This window comes from Cladophialophora bantiana, assembly GCF_000835475.1.
Source record: "Cladophialophora bantiana CBS 173.52 unplaced genomic scaffold supercont1.6, whole genome shotgun sequence".
In the NCBI taxonomy this organism is placed as follows: domain Eukaryota; kingdom Fungi; phylum Ascomycota; class Eurotiomycetes; order Chaetothyriales; family Herpotrichiellaceae; genus Cladophialophora; species Cladophialophora bantiana.
The window spans coordinates 495,505-523,403 of record NW_015971580.1 but is presented as its reverse complement, the minus strand read 5'-3'; the positions used below and the strand labels follow the sequence as shown (position 1 = coordinate 523,403).

The 27,899-nt window shown below is 52.8% G+C and overlaps 9 protein-coding genes across 9 annotated transcripts; 1 reads left to right on the top strand and 8 right to left on the bottom strand.

Annotated features, from left to right (window-relative positions):
• Nucleotides 1-73: 73 nt before the first annotated feature.
• Nucleotides 74-4,342, top strand: Z519_04508 (uncharacterized protein; the record flags this gene model as incomplete). Its single annotated transcript, XM_016762254.1, has 1 exon — nt 74-4,342. One exon carries the CDS (start codon nt 74-76, stop codon nt 4,340-4,342), a length of 4,269 nt encoding a protein of 1,422 aa, XP_016621201.1.
• Nucleotides 4,343-5,399: 1,057 nt separating this feature from the next.
• On the bottom strand, nt 5,400-7,416 carry Z519_04507 (uncharacterized protein; the record flags this gene model as incomplete). The annotated part of the gene is made up of 3 exons (XM_016762253.1): nt 5,400-6,526; nt 6,578-6,624; nt 6,683-7,416. 3 exons carry the CDS (start codon nt 7,414-7,416, stop codon nt 5,400-5,402), a joined length of 1,908 nt encoding a protein of 635 aa, XP_016621200.1.
• A 623-nt stretch (nt 7,417-8,039) lies between these two features.
• On the bottom strand, nt 8,040-8,420 carry Z519_04506 (uncharacterized protein; the record flags this gene model as incomplete). Its single annotated transcript, XM_016762252.1, has 1 exon — nt 8,040-8,420. The coding sequence occupies one exon, from the start codon at nt 8,418-8,420 to the stop codon at nt 8,040-8,042; it is 381 nt and encodes a 126-aa protein (XP_016621199.1).
• Nucleotides 8,421-9,279: 859 nt separating this feature from the next.
• Z519_04505 (uncharacterized protein) lies at nt 9,280-10,068 on the bottom strand (the record flags this gene model as incomplete). Its single annotated transcript, XM_016762251.1, has 2 exons — nt 9,280-9,695; nt 9,750-10,068. The coding sequence occupies 2 exons, from the start codon at nt 10,066-10,068 to the stop codon at nt 9,280-9,282; spliced, it is 735 nt and encodes a 244-aa protein (XP_016621198.1).
• Nucleotides 10,069-12,697: 2,629 nt separating this feature from the next.
• Z519_04504 (uncharacterized protein) lies at nt 12,698-16,211 on the bottom strand (the record flags this gene model as incomplete). The annotated part of the gene is made up of 2 exons (XM_016762250.1): nt 12,698-16,010; nt 16,072-16,211. 2 exons carry the CDS (start codon nt 16,209-16,211, stop codon nt 12,698-12,700), a joined length of 3,453 nt encoding a protein of 1,150 aa, XP_016621197.1.
• A 584-nt stretch (nt 16,212-16,795) lies between these two features.
• Nucleotides 16,796-19,235, bottom strand: Z519_04503 (uncharacterized protein; the record flags this gene model as incomplete). The annotated part of the gene is made up of 2 exons (XM_016762249.1): nt 16,796-17,425; nt 17,484-19,235. 2 exons carry the CDS (start codon nt 19,233-19,235, stop codon nt 16,796-16,798), a joined length of 2,382 nt encoding a protein of 793 aa, XP_016621196.1.
• Nucleotides 19,236-19,728: 493 nt separating this feature from the next.
• On the bottom strand, nt 19,729-21,759 carry Z519_04502 (uncharacterized protein; the record flags this gene model as incomplete). Its single annotated transcript, XM_016762248.1, has 1 exon — nt 19,729-21,759. One exon carries the CDS (start codon nt 21,757-21,759, stop codon nt 19,729-19,731), a length of 2,031 nt encoding a protein of 676 aa, XP_016621195.1.
• A 1,800-nt stretch (nt 21,760-23,559) lies between these two features.
• On the bottom strand, nt 23,560-24,868 carry Z519_04501 (uncharacterized protein; the record flags this gene model as incomplete). Its single annotated transcript, XM_016762247.1, has 2 exons — nt 23,560-24,562; nt 24,627-24,868. The coding sequence occupies 2 exons, from the start codon at nt 24,866-24,868 to the stop codon at nt 23,560-23,562; spliced, it is 1,245 nt and encodes a 414-aa protein (XP_016621194.1).
• A 462-nt stretch (nt 24,869-25,330) lies between these two features.
• Nucleotides 25,331-27,428, bottom strand: Z519_04500 (uncharacterized protein; the record flags this gene model as incomplete). The annotated part of the gene is made up of 3 exons (XM_016762246.1): nt 25,331-26,486; nt 26,534-27,344; nt 27,407-27,428. 3 exons carry the CDS (start codon nt 27,426-27,428, stop codon nt 25,331-25,333), a joined length of 1,989 nt encoding a protein of 662 aa, XP_016621193.1.
• Between the last annotated feature and the right edge of the window lie 471 nt (nt 27,429-27,899).

Genomic DNA, 27,899 nt, shown 5'->3' with positions numbered 1-27,899 from the left:
CTCTATACCTTCATGCTGCGCCCTCGTTCCATCCTCCTTGTTTTTCGTTTTTGGTTCTTTTGATCTGTGAACAATGGAGGTACTCGAGGAGCCCGCCCCGAAAAGACGCAAGATTTCAACGCACCTTAGCCAGCCCTCTATTTGCCCCACAGCCCCGTTTTCCGAATACATTGTCGTCGCCCGAGCGACCCTAACAGGCTCAAAGTTCGATTCGAATCTTTTCAATGAGTCCTCCGATGATGCCTCACTGGGAGTTACTGTGCTGGGAGTCGCAAAGACAAAGAGATGCTATGAGGTTTGTGTCTCTGTTGGACGAAGCAGAATCGGCAAGCACATATTAATAGACAACTTGTCACCGAGTGATTTGCAAATATTGGAAGATGCTCAAAAGTTGGATTCGGCAGTGAAATACAAGCATCCTGCAGCATTGCCCCTCGCCTGTGCGTACGCCGTGGTGCAGCGTATGGGTTCCGCAGTCGGCATACAAGTATGCATTCTATGGCAAAATAGTGCCGTGGTTCGAGACAGGGTTGATCCGCTATTGCTTGACATGCTAGGACGTTATCTGTTGCCCACAGAACCCATCTCGCCTACGCTTGAATCCTGGAACCCCCGTCAGTTCTACGACAACGTCCACGTCCCCGAGAAGTCAGACGCCAACTCTGCCGACATTCAGGTCCCACATCTCGAGTCGCGGTTATACCCGTTTCAGAGGCGTGCGGTCCGATGGCTTCTATCAAGAGAAGGTGTTGCTGTGCATCCAAATGGGGAACTCGAGCAGCTGCCTGGCCCACCTGACAGCCGACTTCCAAGGGGATTTGAGAGGCTTGAAACAATAAGTAATGGAACTTGCTATGTCAATCATGCATTGGGGGTTGCAACAACAAACCTCCCCGCAGTCGAAGAGCATTTTGCACCAGTCCAAGGTGGGATATTGGCAGATGAGATGGGCTTGGGAAAGACATTGGAAATTATCGCTCTTATCTGTCTGCACCCTAGAACAGCTTGGACATCTACGCTCCCAGGCTTGAAACCATCCCCTGCCACCCTGATCATCACACCCCCGTCGATTCTTCAGCAGTGGAAGGACGAACTTCAAGAACATGCTCCGACGCTGAGTGTTCTCAATTATCAGGGAGTCAACAGCTACAAGAAATCTGGGGAGAAGCTCATTGATCAATTGCTGAGCCAGGACGTGGTGCTAACAACATACAACGTCATTGCAAAAGAGGTACACTATGTGGCTGAGAAACCTGACCGAAACCTACGCTATAGCAGGCGTGGGGAAGTTCCGAAAAGTCCATTGACTCAGATTTCATGGTGGCGCGTTTGCTTAGACGAAGCGCAGATGGTTGAAAGTGGCGTGTCTTCGGCAGCTACAGTGGCTCGCCTTATTCCGCGTAGCAACGCTTGGGCGGTAACAGGCACTCCCCTTCGCAAAGGACATCGAGATTTGTTCGGCCTCTTGCTCTTCCTCCGCTATGAGCCATGGTGTCGGTCACCGCGCCTGTGGGATTATCTCATCAGTTACCATCGCCCCTTGTTCCGAACAATGCTCGGGGAGATTGCCATGAGGCACTCGAAGGACTTTGTCCGTGAAGACCTACGACTGCCGCCGCAGAGCCGACACACCATCACAATCCCCTTCACGGCGATTGAAGAACAACATTATGCGCAGCTTTTCCAGGAATTTTGCGAGGACTGCGACCTCGATCGCACAGGCGCCCCCTTGGGAGACGAGTGGAATCCAGACTCCCCTGTGATGGTAGAGAAAATGCGGACTTGGCTTACTCGTCTACGGCAGACCTGCCTCCATCCTGAAGTTGGAGGCCGCAACCGACGTGCCTTGGGTCGAAACACAAACGGTCCCCTTCGGACAGTCGAGCAAGTTTTGGATGTGATGATCGATCAGCACGAAAGTCAGATTCGAACTGCACAGCGGAGTCGACTGATTGCCCAAATCAGGAGAGGACAGTTGAAGGAGAATGCAAAAGACACCGACGAAGCCCTTCTGATCTGGAAAGGTGTCTATGAGGAATCTATTGGCATTGTAAGCGAGTGCCGAAAACAGTATGAAGAGGAGCGGCTGTCATCGAATGCCAAGAAGGAGAAAGAAGACGATGAAGAATCAAATCCACGGCTGACCGCTTTGAGAGCTCGCTTGCGGTCTGCCTTGGAAGTACAACACATCGCCATTTTTTTCATGGCCAATGCGTTCTTTCAACTCAAATCCACCCATCCTCCTGAAAGCGAGGAATATCAGCAATTGGAGAAAGAGGAGACAGCGGCATACGAAGAAGCAAAGTCTATCCGTGGAGAACTGCTGCGAGAGGCCACCGGCCATGTAAACAAGATGATTGCTGCGATTAGAACAAATGTGGCAAATGGTTTGACGCAAATTCCCGTCATGGCGGAACCGTCAGGCTATGGCGGCATTGAGAGCAGGAAGATCTTTGACAGACTCCATTATTATTGCGAAGCGATGAATTTGCAAGCACAGCAATTCCACGAGCTGCGGCAAAAGATGGCCGACTTCTTGAGCCAAGCCCTTATCGACGAAGACGAAGGCGTCGAACTCCAAGGCGATGAGTACGAGAGTTCGACCAAGCATCAAGATGAGATGTACGCGTACATGGAAGCTCTCAGAGCATTGTTTGCGGACCGTGCTGAAGCCATAAATGGTCAAGAAAACCTGCTTATTAAACAAGAAATGAAGCAATTCATCCGGATCGCTAAAGAAGGGGAAGGTCCTGCACCTGAGTTGATACTCAAATTGCTGGCCGAGCGTGAGCAAAAGCGTGTTAAGGTCAGTGAACTGGGTTGCTTGCGCGGGATTATGGCCGAAATCAGACAGATGGTGTCTGCTGTGCAGTGGCAAGAAGGAAACAACCACACTCGTGCGACTCAGGAACTGGCGATCCTGGAGCGTATTCTGAAACATGTCCAGCAACTTAATGTGGCGCAGACGAAAGCCCTCAACAGCCTCGAGCAAGAGGTGAACAATTTCCGCGATACAATGAACAGTCGGCTCGAATATTACCGCGCGCTTCAGAAGATTTCTGACACCGTCGCACCGTATCAGGAAGAGAATGTGGGAAAGCCTCTCTTTAAACCAGACTATCAAGAATTTCAAACCGAAGAAACAAATCTGCAGAAGAAGATTGCCTCTTTTTCTGCCAAACTTCGATATCTGATGCACATGAAGACAGAGTCGAAATCGACAGCCCCGAGAGTCTGTGTTATTTGCACCGATAGCTTTGTGGACGGCGCCATGACCAATTGTGGCCATCTGACGTGCAAAGCCTGTTTGATACAATGGGTCAGTCAGTATCACAATTGCCCTGTCTGTAAAACCAGGCTCCTCCTAAACAGCTTCCACAACATTACGTACAAACCGGCCGAGATAGCTGTGCAAGCTGAATCTCCGTCCAGCGCTGCCTCGTCGTCAACGTCTTTGAGTTCGGATCACCATCATGACCAGTCGATTTATTCAGATATCAGCACGACAATGTTGAATCAGATCAAGAACATTGACATTCGAGGCCCTAGCTTCGGCAGCAAGATTGATTTCCTCTGCCGCCATCTTCTCTGGCTTCGTGAGCACGACCCGGGCTCAAAATCCATTATCTTCTCACAATATCGCGAATTTATCGACGTGCTCGCCCGAGCATTTTCGGAATACAAAATCTCCTCGACCCGCATTGACGTGAAGAACGGCACTGAGAAATTCAAATCTGATCCGGCCATTAAATGTTTTCTGCTTCATGCAAAGGCGCATTCCGCGGGCTTGAATCTGGTAGTTGCAAGCCACGTCTTTCTCTGCGAACCGCTGATCAACACAGCCATCGAGCTGCAAGCCATCGCACGAGTCCACAGGATTGGACAACATCGTCCGACGACCGTGTGGATGTATCTCATCGCCGACACTGTTGAGGAATCCATCTACGATATCAGTGTGACAAGGCGGCTGGCACATATGAAAAGCAACGAGAACAATGGCAGCAACGATCAGAAGAAAGGCAAGAGCAAAACAGCCACATCTTCGGCCTCCCAGTCGGGCAGCAGCACACCCTATATGAACAACACCCTTCAAGAAAATGCAATCGACGTCGCCAATTCTCTGGAATTACAAGCCGCCGACCTCAGTCGGCTACTCGCCTCGGGTAAGTCAGGTGGGGAGATGGTCGACAAGGAAGATCTTTGGTCATGTTTATTCGGCCGCCTCAGACGACATGACGGGGCCGCACCGGACGCGCCAGCTGATAATCAGCCTGCAAACACTGAAGTCGCGAGGTATTTGAGGGCGGAGGCAGCGGAAAGGAGGGCTGCAACGCCAAGTTGAGACGTTGAAACTGTGGGATGGCGCTCAGAGGTATCATGGTCCGCGATTTTTGACAGAAATACTCGAGGAGAAGCGAGGCTACGGTGGAGTGGCGAGGTGCTGTGGAACGGACTCTGTTCAACCATATCAAGATTTACTGCTGCAATCACCAGGTATTCCTTGAGTTGTTCGGTGGCCCTGGCCATTCAAAAGCCCGCCTCTTTTTGCACATGCTCAGACCCTGTGGAGTGGAGTGGGTGGGTGGAGCGAAAATCTCATCCGGGGTTTTTCGTCGATATGCAAACGAATCAAGTTTTTAGTGGCGACCGCAGATCTGAGATTTGACTCCTGAAGTACTATGCGCTGGGACTGAAGGAAGGTTGTTTTGGGTCTTCCTTGTGCTTTTTGTTCCAGCCTGGCCTTGTCTTGCCCTGGCTTGCGAGCGACTGGATGCGTGGCTGCGTGGCTGCGTGGCTGACGCAGCGAACGGCTCATGGTCATGAATACTCTCGCCCACAGGTGACACGGCAGCCATCCGCGGACATGAAACACAAGTACCCTTATTACCTACTTCCTTGTTTGTTTTCTGATGATACGCCTTCCTTTTTTATCATAATGGTGTCGCTCTCGAGTCTCGGGGCCTCTAGGCCCTGGTAGATTCTGATAGATGATGATGACTGACTCGGGTCGCCGGCCTTCTAGAGAGGCACATAATTACAACTGCTGAAGATTAGCACCACTACTGAGAGCAACAGTGCAAGAGCGTAGGACAGCATAGGAAGGATCCTCTTCGTCTTTTGATTTCATATCAATTCATTCATCCGTTGGCTCCTTGGTTATTCTACGCGTAGATATACTCTTGTCGCATATCATCTCCTTACCCAGCCTGTCATGTACTCGTCAAAGATATTTCTGGAAGCCCCGGGGGCTTGAAGCCATCAACCAGAACGTCGCGGTCCTGTTCTTCCCACCCACCCACTCACCATGAGCCTCACCGGATCGCAACTCACAATGTACAGCGTACCATCTCTTGTCAAACATCAAAGATCAAGACAAAAAGGTTAAAATGAATCCCACTTCAACCAGCCATCGCCGCGGCCGCGGCGGCACCCGCATCCCCCTCGGAGATAACCCAAAGCAACGACCAATTCAACACCGCGATGCTCGCCATAACCCACCAAACCGCGCCAACACAGTTTCCTCCTAATCCCAACCCTAATCCCCATCCTCCAAGGGTGGGTCCCAGGGTTCTTGCCCCGGAAGAGACACTCTGCGCAAATCCATGGATCGTGCCCAACACACTCGGATGTGGCGTACAATTATTGATAAGAATGGTTGAGCCCGGGAGAGCGAAGGTGCGAGCTATGACTTGAAAAGCCAATACCACTGTAAGTGCGGGCCAGATCAAGTACGCTTTGTTGGGAAGGAGGGCTAAATATGGCATGATGATGTATGCCAGGACCGAAAAAGGAAGGAACCATCTGTAACTCGGTAAAGTGCCGAGTTTCGAGTTGAGGGACGGGTAGAGGAGGATTTGAAGAGGGAAGCCGATGATGCCGATGATGGCGGTGGCGAGGCCGACACGGTCGGAGCTGAGACCGAGGCCGCCGGTGAAGAGGAACGGTAATTCCGCATGAGTGTTGTTTGACCGGGGAGCGGGAAGGAACAGGAAGACTAGCGCGTTGAATGCTGATACATGCATAGCAAGAAGGTGGTGAGCAAGGAGAGTAAGGATGACATTCTTCGGGAAGATTTGTCGGAACGATAGATTTGGTTTCCAAGAAGCGGGTTTGGCAGCCATGGGCGTTGCGGTCGGTGTCCTAGACGACTCGGGATCATCTCTGCCTTGCGATGAATGATCGTCCTCGTCAACATCCTGTAACTCGACTTGGTTGCCGATTTCAGAGTATTCGTATTCTTGCTTGCCCCGACGGCAGAGAATCCGGACCAGATACTTGCCCAATCTTCGGCCGTAATCTGGTCTGTCCTTCAGTGCAACATGAGTTTCATCCAGACCGAGCACAAGAAGCAGGGCAGATGCCAGGATGAAGATGGAGCTCACCACGTTTGGGAGAGCGTAGGGGAATGCCGTCATCCATCTCACTCCATCCGTGCCACCAATGAAAGAACCTGGCCCAAAGACGGCGGGAAACGAGGATATCGGATCCGCAAGGAAGCCGCCAAGTATAGGGCCAATAACCACACCTGGAAAGTGGTTAGCCAAGAGTTAACATGGATCTCGTTTGCATGACTTACCAATATTGAAACACATGGGCAAAAGAAGGAATGCCCTCGATTGGTATCTGCGTGGCTCGGTTAGATCACATAATCATGGATGGGCGGGTGAAAGGGGTACAGTACTTTTTCTCTTTGATAATTTCGCTGATCATGGTTCTCATGACACCCACATTTCCATTTAGACAACCAGCACACGCTCGGAAGAACAGCGCTTGAGCGAAGGACTTTGAAAACCCCACTCCAATGCAACTGATACAGGTACCGAATAAACCCACAAGCAAGACCCTTTTGCGGCCGATCCAGGGTGTATCAGCCGCTCGTCCCCACCAGACGGCTGTTACGAATTGCGCCGCAGCGAACGAGGCAGTCAGCATCCCGCCCTGACTTGCAATCGTGCTATCTGGAAGGCTTGGGTCGAAGGATCGGAGCTGGTAGAACAAGTATGCCGCAAGAGACCGTTCTGTCAGTGGCTCGGAGAGTCGAGCAAAGGTCAACACGGCCAGTTGTCCCTTCTTAGGCAAGGACATCCATGTCACCGGTGCTTCTTTCTGGGACTTGTCAAGCCCGCCATTTGCTGTGGTAGTAGTCGCTATCGGGTCTTCCTCTTCGTCGATGAATGAGGGCCGACGAGCATTTGAGGAAATGCCGGGGGTCAGGCTCGGTCTGGCTGGCAGTTTGGAGGAGGTGCTGGCAGCAGCATTCTCCGTGTGGTCATTCTTGCCATCGAATTTCTCCAAATATTCAGTGCTTGACGCGGCTCCATCGAGGGCCAACGAGACATCCGAAAAGTGAGTATTGCTGCCTTCTACATCTTGCCTGGCTTGGTCGTCGGGGATTTTCAGCGGCGGTGAGGGCATCCGTTGGGGTCAACTTCGGGAGTTATCATGTGGAGCACAGCCTTGCCAATCTGAGAGCTTGTACGTGGCAAAAAGGGCTAAGATATAATTCGCAGAGCAATAGTCAGCACAAGATATGGCGAGCAACTGAAGTGCAACGTCAGCTAAGAGGGAAATTGTGAAAAAGAATCTGTACGATAGAGATGACGGCAACAGGCAACAAATTACGTGCAAGAGCGAGCCCACTTTTTTTATGCCGCTTCACCCGGCGGGAAGCCGCCGATGAGGCTGAACTGGGTCTTGGCAAGGCTGTCTTCCACATGTTCCGGGATCGTGTCAGCCTTGCCTGCAACAACCGATGTAAGATCAATGGCTGTGGCGGAACGGGCAAATGTCCATTTGTACCAGAGACCGTCCAGAACTAATCATAAGATCAATCAACGAGGGCATCAACTCACAAACTACCTGCCAAACAATCGAGTACCAAATTCTCATCAGGTGGTTTGTCACAACAGAGCCTCTCCAACAAATGATTGTCCATCCATCAGTCTCCTTTGCGGCATCGGCATTGTCCACGTTAGAATCAAGTCCCAGTTTGTCGAGTCGGTCTTTAGCGATGAGAAGTGGTTCCACAACCCATCGTCTCACCCATTGCTTTCCACTATATAACTTGTAGAAGAACAGCTCTTATGCAGTTTCGATTGGCACACTATGTCCGTCTCAGGTACGTGGAGTGCCCATGACGGGCTCCTCCATCGGCAGTCATAGGAAGGATTTGTAGTGATCTCATCGAGTTCCAAAAGAGAGCGATGTTCGTAATCTGCAGGCGTTTTAATGATGTTTGTGTCCAGATTGTATTCTGATATGGTAGATTCCAACGGATCTTTTTTAAAAGCTAGAACAGATTCAAGCTCGATTCCAAAATGTGTAGCACAGATCGAAGTGCCCGCATTGCCCACACAGTTATCAATGGGACAAGCTGTCGAATTTTTGGATAATGACCAGGCATTTGTTGGGCTGGCCATGTTGTATATTAAATATATGAACGAGGGTTCTGAAGATCAAGCGGGGACGGATTTGACAGCCTTGAAGCTCGATAAATGTAGTAAAATGTCTTCTCGAGTTCCAAGGCCTTGAGAACTCTGTCCTGCAAAGATGAAATGACCATCTCGGCTGTCGATGTCGTAGTTCTTTGCCACGGTGGTTGTTCCCGTTTGAAGGCGACCAGCTGGCTGTTTGCGGTAGTGCCATGGCCCCGACCCACCATGTCCACAAAGCGTACGATTCCGCCTTGGATAGTTCAAAGGATGAGATGGTGTACCCCAGAAGAAACGAACCGCTTCCGATCAAATCTGTCCAGATGTGCTTTTGGTGGAGTTGCACTCCTCGCCTTGGTGCGCCACGGGCATGGCACAACCCTGCTGTCTTCGACTTGTCCAGGCCTCACTTTCCAATCTACCTTCGTCAAGTTATGAAGCCAAGATCCATTGTTCAACATCAGTAGCTTCCATGGGGACAGCTCGTAAATTTGACTCTGAGTATTCTCCCACCGTGGAGACTTGATGCGATGGATGTTTTGAGCCAAACGAGTACATTCGTGGGTCGGCTCCGTAAAAGTCTTGTCCTATCGTCGGGTCAAACTGTCAGGGCAATCTCAAGTAGGTCAAGAAGACCAAAATGTTGGCCTGCCCGGTCGCAATGCCGCATCAGCAGAAATTTTCGTGGCCGAAGATCAAACAAGTGTACTATTTATATTCTGTGATGTCGATTAAGGTGTTGGATACATATTCTCGAGGGTTCGAGCACAGACGGCCACTTCTCGGGGCATGCGGAGCGCTCCTGTCTGACGCCGGGATGACAACACACTAGAGCTGAAGACCACGCTCAAGAATGCACGTCCTCGGTCTCGCCAGCCGAATGCGAGATGGCCAGAGTGGAGGGGTACCATGCCATTGCCTCGGCGACCAGACCGCCGCCCATATTACAAGCACCACAATCCACGAACCCTAACCTTTTATACATTGGTCTACCTTTCTTGCTTGCCACAAGAACGATGGGTAAATTGTCCTTCGATGCGACGTTCTGCATGTACTGGACCATGGTAGATCCGATGCCTTTTCTATGATAAGCCGGGTTGACGGATAGATGGTCCACGTCCCAATAGTCTTTGATGTCCGAGAGGGGTCCTCTGTCATGGACACCATTTTGAAACTGTAGCCAGGCATGTCTGGAGATGGATCTATCGGCGTGAGTATACCATTCGAACAGTTCCTCGAGACGTAGGAGTTGAAGCTCGAATGCTGTACCTGTGATTAGCGAAGAGGACTTCGGACAGGAGAGAGTCATAAACATACCCTTCCAAGAGAAAGGAAGCCACGATTTCTTCTCCATCTCTTCCTCTTTTTGCTGTCTAGTAGAGGTAGCAGAAAGGTAGCCGACCACCTTCTCTTCGCCGTCCCACCAAAAGTCATTCTCATCCGACACAGCAGCGAGGACGAGATGGCCATCGTAGAATCGCTTTTTGACACGTCTAAGAAACCCCTGGCGGAGACATTCTGGATGTTGATGACGATAGGGAGCTAGGAACACGGTCAACTCATCATCGAACATGGCGTCTCTGCCGATGGTAGCCAGGTCCGCCAGATCTGTGACACGGGCAGGTCGGACGTGCATTTTCTGAGTGAGATTGAGCAAATCAGAATAGGAGAACTTGGTTGCAAGAGTTGCAGACACAGCAGATGACGGTGAAGCAAAAGAATGAGATGGTGGACGTCCTGTTCCTTTCCTTCTTGTTCCGATGCTCGCTTTCTGAGTCACAGTCTCTCCAACGTACTTAGCTCAAGCCCGCTAGGCCAAGAGCCGGCCTGTTGCAGGATGAGGTTGTAACGTCACATTGGTCGCTCATCGGCACCTCCCTGGCTGCCAATGGAGAAGTGATAATGACAGAACCGGGCAGAGATGGCATAGCGGTCGCTTGCCTCATATACGGAGTGCTTGAGGGGAACACATCGAGTCTTTGATGGGAAACGAGATGGAAATGAACTGACTGGTGTTGCTGGTGCTGACTACGAGGTGCTTGGTATATCATTCCGCAGGCTGTCTATTAAGGCTATTCCCAATCGAGTTTGGTATTGCTCTCTGCACCTTTTCGCAGCAAACTGCACCTCATTAACCTTTTCTTCGACGAGTTCAATGCGTCTCAATCACTTCCAAGTCCCCTACGCATCTAACATTCCTTTTATCAACTTTCAGAGGACGACAACTATATTACTACGACACCACCACTAGCCACGAAGGAAGCGCAGCTCGGCTGATCAAAGAGCTCGCTCCGCTCCTCATCTACTTCCTATCGATCCTCCCTCACCCATTGTACCACTATAGCATCCTCGAAATGTCCCTTGTCCACCTCGCAAACACCTGTTCTCACCTCCAGAATGCCTCCCGCGCCCGACTAGGTCTAACTTCCATCCCGGACACAAAGTTTCATCTGAGACTTATGCTCGCACTGCAAAGCTCGGGCTTCCTCTCAACCGTCGTGCGCGGTGGTCCCACCCCGCCTCCAGCACACAACCTATTATCACATCCATCCTCGTCCGACCCTTCCCACCCTATTGAACCCGTCACACGACATAACGTTGCCTCCCGCCGTCTCTGGCTTGGCCTCAAATACTGGAACTCCGAACCCGTGATTGAGAAGATGGAGCTCATTTCCAAACCAACGAGGCGGATATGGATGGACGTAGCAGGCTTAAGAAAACTTGTTTTGGGGCAGAAGAGCGGGTACGTTAAGGGAATGACGCGCCCGGGGGAGTGCATGTATGTCAGTACGGACGTGGGAATCATGGAGGCGAGAGAGTGTGTGGAAAGGAAAGTGGGAGGAATGCTGATTTGTCGGGTGCGATAACCAAAGCCGAAGACAAGAGGGATCGAAATAGACGGCCCTTAGGATGAGTAAAATGGTCTGCTGGGGGATCGCATCGCAGACACCCCGGCCGGTGACTTCTTGCTGCAAGAGCTGGAAAGCAGGGCCCCCCCCATCAGACGTGGATGCAACCAGGGACATTCCCATCTGGTTCTTTCAGCGAACACGTTCAACATTGCGAGGCACGGTTGGGGCACGAAGGTCCTGAAGAGAAGGGACACCCTCCGGGGGACGCACAGCGGACGATACTCAACGGACATGGTTCTGGAAGGGACGTCTTTCGATTCCAGCAGATCGGCAATGGAAAAGCACCGAGAGATATAGGAACTGGATATGGATTCGTCTGTTCTTTGAGCTTCCCGGCGAGCGAGACACAAAGATTCAACAAGACAGATTCAACAAGACAGATTGAGGGCTCTCTCAGGGACTCGTGCTCCAAAATCCCGACGATGACATTCGCGCCCGTGTGGGAAGCCACATGCGTATTACACCAACTCGATCTAAGCTCATTCGAAGATGTCGACCAACACTCAGCGCGGACGCTGTCCCTTCATTCCCCGTTCTCATTCTCATCTTGATCCGCCGTACCGATGGTCGTGTATGTACGTACGATGCCGTTCAAGTTCGTGTATTTATATCTATATTACCATTATGGCTATGTTTAAAGAACGACTCCCTCTGTCCCAGACAATTATCCTTCTTGGGCGAGGGAGAGACTTGGAGTACGTACGTACCTCGGTACCCTTGGCTGGTCGTATGTATAATTGCCTACAAGAATCTAGACTCCCCATTGCAAGTCATGCACCTCCTCGCCTGAGCTCGTTGTAGATAGCTAGATCCAGGTACCATCCAGTTAGTTGTGGAGGTGTCTATTATATGGGGGTTGAAAGTTCGAGCCAAAAGCAAAAGAGAAACGACGATTCGATCACACGCCGTCCAACTACTTGTTAGGTGCCTGGTTAGTTATACCATATGCCTACGACCACGGCGACGACGGAGCGGGCCGCTCGGTGCTCGCACCGCAAAAAGCCCTCGACATACATACATACATACAAACATACATAGACGGAAGCGAAACAAACCCCCAGAGGATCGTGCTCGTTTGTCTGATCATGTAGTCTTGAATGTGCTAGTAATTGTAACTGTGCCACAAAGCAAAATACCTCTCGGGAATGCTGCGAGCCTAGCCCGCGGCTCTCGAGGCTGCTCCTACCGCTCAAGCGCTGTAGCAGCACGCAAGACGGCATGGTCTTCGGTCCCTTCTGTCCTTTTGTCTTCGAGTTCGGAGAAAAGTGAAAAAGAGCTCCAACCTCCTGAGTACCCTAATTTTAGGATGGTTGAAATTACAATACGCCCCCTTTATTAGCACGAACCCGTTCCCTATTGTTCTTCCTCTTCTTGCTCGCCCTCAGTCTCATAATCAAACTCCCTCGGCACAGGTGCATCCTCCACGCCCTCTTCATCCTCATCGATCGCCGTCAACACACCTACCGCAGCAGCCGCACCAGCACCCACACCTGCAGCTGCCTCCCGTCCCGTCCTCTGACCAATTGGGGTCTGAGGGAGCTGTGCCGCCTCACCTAGAGTTTGACCTCCGGTCTGTGGCGCCGGGGTTTCAACTTTGCTCACCAACAACGGGATGATTTCTCTCTCCTTCTCCGGCTCGGTGTCAAGCACAACCATCACACCCCCCGTAGGCCGCTTGACAGGCTGATACCGCTGATCCGGGAACGTCAGATATTTCAATTGTGCAGGCAACACCCGGGACATGTTGCTGATATCGTACCCGACTTTCTCTTTCTCCGCTTTCTTCTTCCCTTCGGCATGGGTGTCGGCCTCTTTTTTCTCCGCATCTTCCTTGGATTTGTCCTTTTCTTTGCCTTCGGCCTCTTCTTTGACGGCCTCATCAGTATCCATCTTGTCCCCTTTCTCGATCTTTGGCGTCACGGGTGTGACGGTGTCGACATCCATACTATCCCTTCGTTGTCTCTCCTTCCTCGCCGCGCGCCTCTTCGCTTGTGCGGTGGTACTCAGCACGGCCGTCTTGACTTTCTCGGGCGCTTCGTCGGCTTTGGTTTGTTGCTCAGGAGGATAGTCAAAGAGGCTGGGTCTGGTGTTGCAGTGGAATTTGAAGACTGGGGCTTCTAATTTCTGATCCACGCCAATGACCGCAGTAGGGGTCAATGACAGTGAGAAGAAATGCGTCAATGGAAACCAGTACCAGTACTGTGTGAAGACTACAGCACCGACAATTCCCATCATATTCAAGTTGCCAGTTTGGGTTTGCAAGCTGATCGTGCAGTTTCGCCCACCCGCGTCAAGAATGCCCATGGCGATGGCACAACCGAACTTGCACATTGCGTCCTCATGTCGGTCGCCAATGATCTTGAGCATCGCTTTGCGGATGCTGCCAACCTTGGGGTTCAATGCGTCGTTCTGCTGGATCAAGACCATGGCGAGGGCGATGAGAGCGCCTTGACGTACAAAGTCAGTAGGATCCTTCAGCATGGGCTCAAGTAAGTCGATAGCTTCAGCAAGACCAGTGCCTGCACAAGAGATACCCAGAGCCATGGCAGCGCCGTATCGGACATGGGGATTGTAAGACTCGGCGAGTAGCTCCACCATTCTGGGCACACTGGTGTGCTTCCGGAATAGAATAAACCCCAAGCTGAGGACGGCGATTCGTCGAACATCGTCACTGACATCACTGACGGCCACATGGAGCAGCTTTCGGACAGCCTTGTTGCTGCCCGTGCCGACGTAAGCCATGGCAATCGTCAGGATGCCACCGTACCTCATGGTTGGATCGGTGTCATTGAGAAGACCCTGAATGAGCTCATCGGCACCTTCTTGTCGACCATACATAATCAAAGCCATACCGACTGCGAGACCTCTTACGATCTTCTCGTGTTGAGTGTCATGGGCATGCTGGATCATATCTGACAAGACTTTGGTATTGCCTGAGCCAAGCATGACGAGGCCCATTGCCAACCCAACGGCCTCACCATTGATGGCAGAATCGGCCCAGAGCACGTTTCTCAGATCTTCAAAAATGGACTCATCGCCAGAAGCCATTCCTGCAACACCGAGGCCAAGCGCGCCACCGTGTTGCACAACCTCTTCGGTGGCTTCCTTGAACTTCTCTCGGATGAAGTTGACAGCCTTGCCTTTATGGTTGGCACATAGCAATCCATAAGCGTACAGCGAACCACCTTGACTGTATGGAGAATCGTGAGAGGCGGCAACCCCAGCAGGCTTTGGCAGGTACGGACTCAGCAGCCGACGCGCTTGGTTGATATTGCCTTGGTGGATGACACCGAAAACTGCCGTAGCGGTAAACTTCGACCAATTGGTGGCCTTGCCCAGCCACTCCAAATTGTTGCGGAAAAAGGTGTCGTTTGCTGTTTTGGCGTGCATCAAGCCGGCGCAGAGAGTGACAGCGGTGTGATATATCGAGTAGCGGGCTTCCAAGCTATCTTTTACCTTGTTCAGGATCGACAAATCCACCCGGTTCGATTTGTGCAAGAACTCAATGTTCAGATGTATGGATGTGAGACCGTCCAAGATATCCCTGATCTTCTCAACCGCTTCCTGCTGCTCGCGCTTCGAAAAGGTGGGCTTTCCTGAGGGCGCCGGTGCCCCGGCAGCACTTTGTAGTTCTTGTTGTAATTGGTCTTCTGTCTTCGCCTGCGTGTCGGTTTCCATCTTGTCACTATCTTGAGTGGATTGGGGCTTTGGCTCTTCTTGCGGTAACAGTTCGGCCAGTTCTTCCCGGACCTTTCGAAGGAACTCTTGGGTGCTGTTGTCGTAAAGATCAAAGGAGATTTGGTATGCCACGGCTAGAGAGCGGGCATCGCCTTTTTCGATCAGCTGTTTCAAGATGTTGGAAGCCATAGAATGCTGGTCGAGATACACCACACATTTGGCAATGGCGAAGTAGTCAGGCGACGGGATGTCGTTGAGCAATTCCAGGATGACCTTGAGGATCTCATTCCGCAGACCTCGCTCTTGCACCACGCTCATACAGATATCCAGCACGTATTCCATCAACTCTTCGCCCTTCTTGGTGGCTTCGCCGTTCTCTTTTCGCTCGTCCTCGGCCGCTCGTTTGATCACGCGACGTAGAATGTCCAGGTTGCGCCCCTCCAAAGCAATTCCCACGACCTGACGATAACGCTTTTCTCGGAAACATCTCTCAAAGAGAGACTCGATGACACGAGTAAGAGCTTTCTGGAGACCACGCTCCTGAATGATACGCTCGGGCGAGCCGACTTCGCTGAGCTCGACACCGGCTTGAGTGGGGTCAAAGGTTATCGTGTTCTGCCTGGATAAAAGCGACTTTGATGGAAGGACGGACTGGGAGAACGGCGTGACGGGGGATGTGAGGCTGGCAGACATGCTGGCGGCGCCATCCCCTCCTTGACTGAAGGCCGTGTCAAGTTGGGGCTGGGCGGCAGCGTTGGCGGCGGCCAACGTCGGATCTCGACTGGCGGATAGGGCGATGAAGGTATCTACACATTTGGAGATTATGGTGTCCTCGAATTCTCCAGGGTCGTCCAGTCTGAAATACTTTCCGGCACCGAGGGCAAACGCCATGGACTCATTATATTCTTGCAGGTGATAATACACTTTGGATGCGACGATGGCGGCGAGCTCGCGCTCCGGAAAGGAATCATCTTCGTAAAGCGCTTCACTAGAAGGGCCGAATTAGTCTCCCCAAGTGACTGATGAAGAAAAGCTTTTTGTGAACATACATCTGGCCCACGGAATCGGCAAGCTCTGTCCATAATAGATCAACCTGGCTGTCAAGCTGCTTGAGGGCGAAGCTTCTGAGCTCCGGATCAGGTTCTGACAAGAAGCCGACAAGACCGGCGGCAGACACCAGACCAACCATGGCTGTTGAAGGCCGTCGGTGCGTAGGGCGGGCGGAGGAGGATGTGGTGTTCGGTCCGCAGAACTGTTGATCTACTAGCGGGAAGGGGTGAAAGAGCGCAATGCAACACTGGAAAGAGGTTTGCGGAAATCGAAGGAGTGAAGAAGGTCAGGGAGAAGAGAGTCTAGTGTACAGGAGCAGATGATAAAAGAGAAATCAGTCGGCGATGGGTGGATGTTGAAGGAGAGGAAAAGGGAAAGGAAAGGATTCGCGCAGACGCAATTGACGTGTCTGCAGGTGATGGCTCGACAGTCGCAGTTTGCATCACCTTCGGCAGCCTGGAATGATGGCACCACAGCGATCATGCTTAGTCATACGGGTCACGTGCAACATCATGCTAACAAGCCTCACAGCCTCGCAGCCTCGCAGCCTTGTCCCAGAGCTGTTGGCAAGAGTTGGCCTCTCATCACAGCATTGCAACTAGGCTTGTGTACTTAGTATTACAAGGGTATCAAAAAGGAGAAGTGAAACACATTTCTCATGTCTCTCCAAGATTTCCCCGAGCATAGATCCCAGATTGACACGGTTCGACCTCCTCTTCACCCTTACTTGGTCTGCCGTGGAATCGTCCCCTCCCGACACAGAATCCGGACATTGTCCACGAAACCTCCGACTAGCTTTTCGTACCTGTTAGATTCACCGGCTTTCAGGTTGGCCAGTTCAATCCGGATTTGATCTGTGCTGATTTCCACCTCCAACTCGTGTTCCTTCACTGTCGTGTTGGGATAACTCACTTGAGTCAGATCAATCTGATATGCCAAGTGCCTATAGCTCATCCTGTCCTTCTTTCTATCGCGCCCGCCTTCGGTCATCTCGGTCAGCCAATGTGGATCTCCCTCCCAGGGACTCTCAATCGAGATTGAGATACGGTAGTCGAAATCAGCCCGAGGGTTGTAGACTTCCAGGTCTGCAATCCGCGACTTTATGATCTGTGCCTTGACGGTGTTCGTTTTCTCGTCGATCGTCCTCCGCACTCGAGGCGTGTGTCGAGGATTGAGCCATGTCATTATTGATGGCGGCAGGTTTCTTCGACCCTCTTCTGTCAGCTCGTAGAATTCGTCGTACTCATGAGGATGTTTGTAATCAACCCGGGGGGGTTCTCCAGAAACCTGCGACACCCGATACGACTCGAAGACGAAATGGTTGAGGAATTTATTCATGGCCTGGTGCTGAGCCTTTATCCATCGTTAGCCATACATTCCAAGAAATCAAGCGAATGAACAAAATCCTCACCATATTCATGGAACTCTTGAAACTCGTCCTCCCCCTGAATTTTTCTCGGCTGAAGACGGTCTCCGTGTCCACAGGTAGATTCAGCCGATTGCTCGCCTGCTCGTCAAAGATGACGCCAACCTTGGCTTCGACCTCAAACACGGCTCCGCCAGCCGGGGGTTCAGCATTGCCGATAACGAAATAGATCCAATCACAGACGTGCCTGGTGAGATCATCGTATGCTGGATTACCCGTAATAGAAGGCTCCCACCGAGGCTCGCCTGGCGGTGTGGCCGCGTGATGTTGCACTTGGCCATTCACGACCTGTGAACCCACGGATTCCTTCTTCACCGGGACATCGTTCCCGGGAGTCCTAGGGGACCTGGGTGTCCTGGGCCGTGATGGGCTCAAGCGAACCGGCTCCCCGAATTTCAAAGGCAGATTGCGACGGGCGCTCCGGGCCCATATTGGGATCTCGTCTCGCCGGGGTCTTTTTGTGGGGGGGAACGGCGTCGTTGCAGCATCAGACAGATTACTTGCAGTTCGCTTCAACGAAGGCTGGGGGTGGGTGTCGATTGGAGAACTCCGCTGTGCAGGTAGGGACGAGTGGGTGAGCTGAGGTGTCAAGTTCTGGTGGTTGGGTGCCGCTGGGCCAGGACTTGGGCGGGAATTTAGAAATGAGGCCCCGGTTTTGGGCTCGTTTGACGTCGAAAAAGACTTGGGCGTCGTTTCATGACTTTGATTATCGACAACCCGATCTGGGGTGGTGTGAAATTGAGCGTTTGGGACGGAGTTGGAATTGGACGCCCGCGGCGGCTGAGCGATGGGATACGGGTCTGACATGGGCTCCTGGTACCGGCCAACGCTCTGCTGACGACCTGGAGGAGGTTTGGGAATCGTCTTGGGACTGACACTCTCGATGCTCCGTTCGCGTTCCCGCAAGTCCCCAGAATAAGTTCTTTGTATGCTCCCACTCGTGCTCCTAGAATGATCCGCCTGCGGGTATGGCGGTTGATTATATTCCCTGCTCTGCGCCGAGCCAACCGAACCGACGGACGATCTTCTCACGCTCTCATGGCCATGGGACGTCGGGCGATGAGGGTGAGGGGACGGACGAGGATACGTGACGGGCGGACCGAGAGGAGTGACGGGAGGAGGGTGAAATTGAGCCTGGGGGGACACGTGTCTCTGTTGTGCGTGCGCAAGGCCGTTTGCAGAAATGTAGTCGTCTCGAAGTGTGGGCGACTGGGCGCTCAGGGAAGGGTGTGCGCTGGACTGATGATATGTGGTCGCCGACGAAGGCGTGGCAGTCTGATAGAGGTGGACGGATCCTGGGGTCGGAGGGTAAGGGGCCGACGGGGACGGCGAGGGAACAAAGGGAGACTGATACAGATGTGAAGGCGGAATCCCTTCACGCGGCGTGTGTATCTGTCCATGCGGCCCCGGGCTCTGCGCGTAAAAGGACTGCCCGGTTGCGCTTGGCGTCGACGCAGAGGCGGAGGCTGAATTTTGTGGTGGTGATTGCACCGCAAAATAGGAGCCGTTGGCAGAGGTGCGGTATTCATTTGACAGCGGCGGCGGCTGGTGGTGATATGACGAGGAGGAGGATGGCAGCGATGGGCGCTCGAGAGGAGCATGAGACTCGTACGACGACGGAGTGTGTTCGTAGGACGATTGTGGTGTGTGAAGTCGCGGCGGAGGGTGCGGTTGAGGTTGAGGGTGGTGTTGGTGTCGCTGGGTCGAGGAATCGTTTAGCATCGACTTCAGGTCCATGACTGCCCCCAATATTGCTTCTGGCGTGAAGCTGTGTAACAGCGCGTGGATTTGGCCATCAATTGATCAGTTGTCCATGGGTGGACTCGTCGTTTGTCGCTGGCGCAGGATGTGTGCAGTGACTGCAGTGCCAGCGGGTACGAAGAGGGAGGTCAGGGTGTCTCTTGACTTGCGCAACTGCGGCGCGACTGGCTGCTGGCCGACCGCATGCCCATGCCAATGCCACCGGCCACCTTCCCACTTCTACATAATAGAACCTCCGCACCCTCCCTCCCTAGGTCAACTAGGTATCACGTCTTCCTGCACAAGTGTTACACATCTCTACTAGGTAGGGTGTCAGATGTTTTATTTCCCGTGTTGTGCGTGCTCTCTAATGCTACAGGTCTCGAGGCATACAACAAAAAGGGGTATCAATACTTGTCGAAAAAAAGGCATCGCTGATTGCCGCTTTCCACCATCCACCATTTAGCCATGCTCACGCCCAATACCGCTTCTAAAAGGGAGCCCTTCGTCTACTAATGTTCGACACATCCACCGTATGGCCGTCTATTCCCGACCCATCAAGTGAGTTGGAGTTGGTGCGCGTCATGACCAAAGCGTCGCCGAGGAGATCCTGGTCGATGCCAACCTGAGGTGATAAATAGGGTGTCGTTCGCGGCGTCGTGATGGAGAAACTAGGTCTCACGGAGATATTTCCCAGGCTGACATTGCGGCGGACTTTCAAAGGCTGCGGCACCGTCAATGCATTGTCGACCTTCACAGGAGACTCGATGCTAAGGCTACGCCTTCTCAAGAATGATGGACGAGCTGAGCGACCGCGGCTCGCCCGGCCCCTGCTGCTGGATCTTTTCTGCTCGCGGGCCGCCCTAGCCTCGGGGCCAAAGTTCACTCTGTCCCGTAGCGTGTGAATGGCCTGAATCAGGGCCAGCTCGATCGCAACACAGTTCTTGATGCGACACATGCGGGGCCACGTCGCCCGTTCTCCGGCCACGGTCGCTTTCACCATGAACTCCGGCGTGGGATTCATCATCATGTGGAGATACTCGCTGGGCTTGATCTCGGGCAAAACGTTGATGTCGCCAGTGTACTGTTGGTTGAAGAGCGAGGCCCATCTGTACAATCCCTGAGGGAGGCCGAGATCTGAGAGTTGTTGTGCGCGATGTATGATTTCCTGCCTGAGCAACTCCTTGGCTGTTTGAAGAGGGTTCCGGACGCGGACGGGCGCCGTGGGTTGCTTCCCACGAAAAACCTCCTCTTGGTCCAAAAACACGCGAACATGTGGATTGACTTGGGAGACAATGAAGAAATTGACGTTGAACATCTCGGACAGTTTCCTCATGGGAATGTCGTGGTCAAGGGACCCATCCACAAACGTTTGCTGAGCGTTTTGCATCCACAACTTTTCCTCCTTGGTGATGGGGTCCTTCTCGTATATGTTGGCAGGTGGAAAGACATTGGGCACCGCACAAGACGCGCAGACGGCGGACCAGATGAAAACATCCGGAGCCGTCACAAAGTTCAGGAGCCGTGGCTCGGCATTACCGGCACTTGACACGCAGATGTTGAGGACCCGACCGGTTTTGTAGCGTGCTTCTCGAAAGGTGATGTCGCCCAGCCACGATTTCATGACTCGCTTCAGGTTGTCCATTTCAAAGAAAGCCCCCGTTTGCAAGAAACTGCGAAGCCGTTGTACGAGCCATCCCACGCTGCCAGTCCCTGCAGGGTCAAAGACGGCCAGGTCAGAAAAGGGGAAATAGTCGAGAACTTCCGCCATGCGCTCATCGGTGCTACTTCCCACGATGCCGGCCACAATGCTCCCTGCTGACGCGCCTGAAATGATCTCGGGTAGTAGGTCTGCCTCCCAGAGTGTCTTGACCACGCCAATGTGCTTCATCCCCAAAAGTGCTCCGCCCGATAAAGTCAGTGCCGACCGGCCAAAGAACTTCAGTGCGTCTTCCAACGATTGCTGATGGAGTCGAACCTCGGCGGTGGGGACGTTGGTGCGAATGCTGGTTTCGGCAAAGGTCTGGATGGTTTCCAAGACGGTGTTGATGTAGTCGTCGATCAGAAACTTGGTGCCGAACCAAGAATGTTTGTAGAGTCGCAACATGTTCATGCCCCCCAGGTCCCGACTGAGCCCTGTTCTAAGCAGGTGCTGCATGGCATCCAGGTCCTGATCGGCCACGGCGTTCTTCAACCGGATGACTTGGCTCTCGATCACGTCAGGATTGTAGCCGGGTTCAATGGACTCCTTCTCTTTCTTCCATGCCTCGTGCCCTTGCAGATTGTCCAAGTCGATTGTGCAGTTCTCATACTCGGTCAAGGTTTCGGCTTGATGCATGCGTCTCAGCAAGGCCTGCTCGTGTGTCTCGGGAGGCCTTCGGCTGTACCTGGCTATCTCTTCGGCGAGTTTCTGCAACCTCCTGCTCGGAGAGAGCAGCTTGACCGCGTCCGCGTACAGGCCGACACATGACCAGAACAGTGGTGGAGTGTGTGCAGGGACGAGGGATAGGGAGAAGACCATGTCGATGGTGAGGTCGTGGCCATTTGACCACAGGGCGGCGTATCTCGGTGAGCAGTCGAGGTTGGAAACACAAACGCCAGTCTCTGTAGTCTAGATGAGTGAAATCCTGCACAACAGCAAACGACGGTGGTGACGGGCAGGCGAAATAGTCGGTTTCCTCCTGTTGAATCAGAGGGCTGTGTCATCAAGGAAGGAGGTGTTGGCCACTTCCACTTGGAGGGGGGATGAAGCGTGTGACCTGGTTCCGTTGTAGATCGCCAAATCAAGGCCGTCGCAAGAGAGGAAGGAGTAAGAGAGCCAACAAACAGACCAACCGACCAACCGGCCAACAGATCTATGTCAGACGGGCCAGACGATTGAGCTGATTGCAATTCAAGCCCGGCAGAAGACCGAAATATCGGTAGCCGAGTGTTTGTGGTAACGGAAGCCAGACACCCACAAAAGAAAATTGCCAGAAAGCGAATGACACGATGACCAAGAAAGGCAAGAAAGGACTCCGGTGTATCAGTACAAGTGTCGACGGGCCGCAATCCACCATCACCATCCGCCCTCCGGAGAGTGGAAGTGACGGTACAGTGGGAAGCAAACGGATACAGAGAGCGAGAGAGGGAGACAAGCGGTGGGGCGAACAGGTCGAACCATGACATCGACAACTGCAGTCGAGGGATGGAAGGACAAAGGCCTGGAAACTCGCGGATGTGTATTGGGTACGAGGGACTATTACCCAGCGAGCCAGTGTCTATGAGGTCCACAGGTTCGAGGTACCAGTGAGCAGGTATGAGCGATGTACATAGCGTGTCAAAGCGTGTCATGACTCGCTCAGCGCGCCTCTCCCACTTTTTCCCTCCCTCTCACTACTCTTCTCCCGCCCTCGTCACTCCAACTTCCTGGGGAAAGATCAAACGACCTGGAGTCCCCCCCCCAAAAAAACAGGTCACGCTCTCAATCCTTCAGCTGCGGATGGCCTAGGCGATTGGCATTCCGTTCCTATCATGCCTGAGGGTGTGGTGTTTCTTTTGTCATCTTGAGCGCGTGATGTGCCCCTTGTCCAGTTGGTCGAATGGGAGCATTACCAGCGACAGGCCCCCTTCCCGGCGCCACAATGACCCATTTGCAAGGCACGTCAAGGCACCCTCGGCACGTACCACGACGCACGATCGCTCACATGCAAATTCTGTCGCCACTTTTGTCTCTAGATGCTTCTAGGTTCCTGACGAGCAAAGGCAGTGCCTGCGCTGGCACCTGGCGTGCGGCATGCCTCCCTACCCTTCTCGGTTCTTAGCTCTAGCCTTCACCGCCACCATATCCCTTTCCGTCCAGACTTCGTGCCCAACAAGCGGTCCAATGTCCGTATTCCCCTTAACTGTCAAAGTTCATCGAGCCGGACGCACAGTGTGAGGCTGGCTTCTGCTGCACGATCGGCTGCAACCGACCCGCATCTGCGCCCTGGAAAGAATTTGAGACGGGCATGTGCACCGAAGAAAAAATCTTGAAATCAGCTAAGCTCCGATTGCACATGCGTCTCGCAACTCTTTGCCAGCATTTCGCCAACCACTGGACTTTCTGGTCAACCGGACCATCTTTATCTGTCGCTTGCAAAGGAAGAAAAGGAAGCTCCAGGCATCCGCATTCAAAGCGGCCATTCCTGATTGGAGATGCACACTTCTCTCGTCTGTCCATAAGAGGTCAATGAAAGCTTCGAGATGACTCGGAGACACCGTTCCGTCTTCGTCGAAATCGCATTTCTCACGAACCACCAAGGAATCATGCTGTCGCGAGGGAGGCAGCGCCTTCTGGGGCTCACCGATGCTCTTCCAAGCTGGTAGAGGCGGCTTCGACAATCTCTGCGACGCCGCTGTGTTCAGGAGCGGAATTGTGTGGTCCCAAGATCTCCAGGAATTCGGCAAGACCTTGCCGCAGTTGAACAATCCCTTCTGCTTCGTGCCAGAAATGACCAGTGTCTGCCCTGACCGTGACAAACCGAGATCCAGGTTGCGATTGTAGCTCTTGCGTCCATCGTTGCAGCTTGCCAGCGGACGTGAAGCTGTCTCTGGTCCCATAACAACAGCAACACGGATGCACCGTTAGTTCGTGGAACTCTCTTCCCCGGGGAGGGGTAATCTCGCGGTCCTTCCGATTAAATCTGAGTTTCGAGAACATCGTAGTAAATCCAGCAGCCATCGACAGGATCGGGGATATGAGGACATAAGCGATCTCTGGCAGTATCGGGGTGGATTCCGTTGGTGGAGCTTTTGTTGATGGCTTTGTCGGACTGCTGGGCTGAGAACCAATCTTGCGACGAATCTTGTCAATGCTCCGTCTGATTCTCTCCCCGTCAATACTCCTTCTCGAGTTTTCCCGGCTGACTCGGCGACTGGCGGCGTCTGACTCGTACCCGCCCATCATAACACCAGGACTTGGCTTCCTGGCCTGTTCCCCCGCCGCACCGCGCACCCGCGGTACCGTCAGCGTCGCTGGAGCTGCACGCATTTCTAGATAGGCGCGAGCATCCTGTGACAGGTCCGTGGCTCGGCGTCTGATTTCGCTTTCCGCCGAGTCGGACGCGGGCGAGTGGAACAGGTCGACCACGACATCCATCGACGGCAGATGAGAGGCGATCATTGAACCATACGAATAACCTCCTAGGATCAAGATAGGGGGCCTTGCCACGGGTGCCTCCTCTCCAGGCCGTAGCCGGAAGAGGGCGTCGATGTAACACAGCAGAAACCCGTAGACCGACACGTAGTCGCCCAGTTCGGGTTTACCTGTCCAAGACGTCCGCCCTGCTGAGCCGGAAGCACCTCTGGGGCCACATCAGCGAGAAGAGCAAGACATGACACGCGCCAGGAGAGGGGGGGCATTTGTACCTGAAGTTGAATGTGGTCAAGAAATAGCCACTCTGAAGCAGGACGCCGCCGACGAGCGCAACCACGGGATCATCGTAGCACCCACCCAGCGGCGCATATGGGTGTGCGAGGATCGCGAAACCCCGCCCGAACACTCTAGAGTTCCTCTCCGTCCGTCGCGGGTAGTAGATTCGACAGTTGAGCTCCAGGTCGTCGTGGATGCTGGGGATGGCGAAAGTGCAGTGTGCCTTGGGAAGCGACATGGTTGGTCAATAATAAAAGGACTATGGCCTAATTGTCCGCACATTTGGGGCTTGCTGGCATCGCACTTGATTATCCGCACCACAATATCCTCTATCGGCACACCGTATATGGTGAGGTGTCCATGATTAATTAAGGATTGCTCGAGAAAGCGCACTTTTGATTGTGTGTACACGGGAAGATTGGAGGTTGAAGGTCAGAAGCACATGGTAATAATAGCGTAGACATACTATTCCGAATATAGCTAGCTTAGGTAAAGGACAGGGCAAAGACAGGGATACTTCTGATCCCTGATCAGAACTGCGTCGTGGTTGAGGAGACCTTCGCAATAATGTCTGTTCACTAGCCGCCGAGGCCGCTTAAGGGGAGTTAGATATGCACACGTCGTTGAAGAAACCAGTTCGGATGGTTGCAGGAGCTGTTAAGGTTAAAAGCATCTGAAAGCTATCCAGAAGGATTTACGGTTAACCAAGGACAATCTCTTTCCACTGCGGGCCCGGCTTCAGCGACTTGTCCACAGCACTCTGGAGAATTTGGCCGAGCCCTCTTCTTTCATAGCAGTCGCCGCTCCACGCAATCGCCAAAACCCAGTAAAGTTGCCACTCCGTAGAATCGCTCGCCTGGTAGGGCTTGGACCAGATTGGATGGATGCGATCCTCCATTCCCTTTCGATCCAACGGAGGGAAGCTGCTCGTCTGGCATTCCGACAGTATGATGAGTTCCACACGCGTGTGCTCTATCGCCGAGTGGCGAACATCAGGCGAGAGAAAACCGCAGAAGCCATTTTCGTTGTCGAATAAAGCGTCAAGGTGCAGATTTCGAGCCTCGAGGAAGGTTCCCGGAATGTAAGACGAGGTGGTCAGGATTATGGAGACGGTGTAGAATGCCAACAATGTGTATGACACGTTCTTGACAAAAAGGTTGGATGGCTCCGTTCGCGACGTTCTCAATTTGGGAAAGCGACCTGAAGTAGGAAGTGGAGATCGTCTCTCGTACATGATATCTCGAGTCACTCGTTCCCACGAGGCCACGGGTTCGGCGTATCGCACGATCTTGACAAGTTGCCCTTGCTGAGTCTTGTACCAGACTATCCAGGTGCGATTATCGAGCCAGTCGTTGATTCCTGCCACGTCATGCGAATTGTACAGCTCGTGGAAAGCGTTCCAATGAGTATTACCAACCCAACCGGCCCACGACCATGATGGAAACTCGCACCTTCGGCGGCCAGGGCTATGCTGACCGATTGGGTGAAGATGGGAGAATAGCAAAGCGAGGTCGAAGGCACAGCCTGGAAGACCTTCCAGAAGGGGTGTTCTCATTCGCTTGGACAGGGGCTGAAGGATTCCAGATACTGCATGAATTGCGTCGCTATCCCTGGTGAGACTGCGCAATTGGAAGCCTTCGATGAGGTCGAAAAGCTGGTCGAGAGGATGGACGACTTGGTGAAAAGCAACGTCCTGGATGAGAGCAACCCAGCTTACGCTCCATTCATCCAAGTCTTGCTCGGTTGGCTTAAGGTCAGCCCATGTGTCCTCGGCCCAGATACGTTGTCTGCAGCGGTAGTAAACCTGGTCATTGACAAAAATGATTGAACGATGGGAAAAAATCTCCTCTTGATATCTGTTCAAGATTAGGAAAGTTCCAACAAGGGCAACGCCTATACTGACGTCCATCCTCGTGACGCCCAAACCGACGCTCGGAGGTAGCAATCAACGGCACGGACAATAGCGAACCGTAGCCCAGGCATGATCTCCTCGGAGCGCTGAGGTGAAAGGTTTCTATTCGGGTCCCAATGAATTCGGGGCAGACCGGCATCTGCACTAGACCCGTTTGCGGCAATAATAGTTAGTAGGGCACCTTCATATATCAGTCCCATGAGTTGAATGCCGCGACTGAAGTCTTCAGGGCTATCTTGCACAAGACACAGAGAATCTGCCCACAGGTACCTCTGCCCGATAGTTCCAACAAAATGCATGGCGTCCCAAATCGTCTTAGAGACCTGATTTCTATAGCTCGCGAGCGCAAATGGAGATGTAAGAAAGTCATAGTTGCTTTGGTTGAGACTCAGCTGTGTCGTCTTACCCCACACATAGCTCAGAGCCACATAGTCCTCATTCCACGGACGCTGGACTATGCACTTGTTACGGACGTCAATCAGGTGAAGCTGTTCAGGCGATGACCGTAGAGCACTTAGTCTTGGATTTGAAGAAGGGCACGTATTCTGGTGGTCCCTATTGCAGAGTTCAATCCAGTGCTTGACGAGGTTTGGATGTATCCCGCTAGGATCCACCTCTCTGCCGGCGCGATTTGAAAGAGCCTGTGACCTGTGACATAGACGAATGCGCTCTCCAATAGGAAGGCTTCGAGGGCCATTGCTGTCTGTTGGTTTTGGGCAGCTCAAATTGAATGTCTGCCGTTCAGGATCCCAGAGGACGAATATATCTTCGTCGCCAGACCATGCTAGTCTCTTCGGACTTTCTAGAATGGCGGAATTCGCCAGTCTACAAAATGGACATCTAGTCTTGGACGCTATATCTGACCGGGTACCGAGATATACGCCATGGTCCCGGATGTTGCGCTCATCTTTCTCCAGACATTGCTCGCGGCTAAAGAACCGAGTTAAATCGTCGGCTGATGATATCCGCTCAAATCGGTTCAGTTTGGACAGGAGGGTGCAAAATATTGAGTTGCAGAGAACCTGTGGAAGGTTTTAGTCAGCCACGACTGATTGACTGTCAAAGCATTACCGATTTGTGTCGTTTGGCCGTAGCCCGGGGGGGTGGTGGCTACGATGTTGCTGTTTGTTGCTGCTGCTGTTGCCGCCACCGCCGCTTCGGTCGCCCACGTCGCTAATCACTTGGGAAAAGCCTTGGTGGGACGGGTCCGTGGCATGATGGGTTGATTCGGGTTCTTGTTTGTAGAATTGTGTCGCTAATAAAGTTCAGCTTCTTTGACAAGAGATTTACGGCGAGGCTGAAGAAGCCGAAACGTCGCACCAGCGCCAAGGACTTTAGTCCAGAACTGCGGACCATT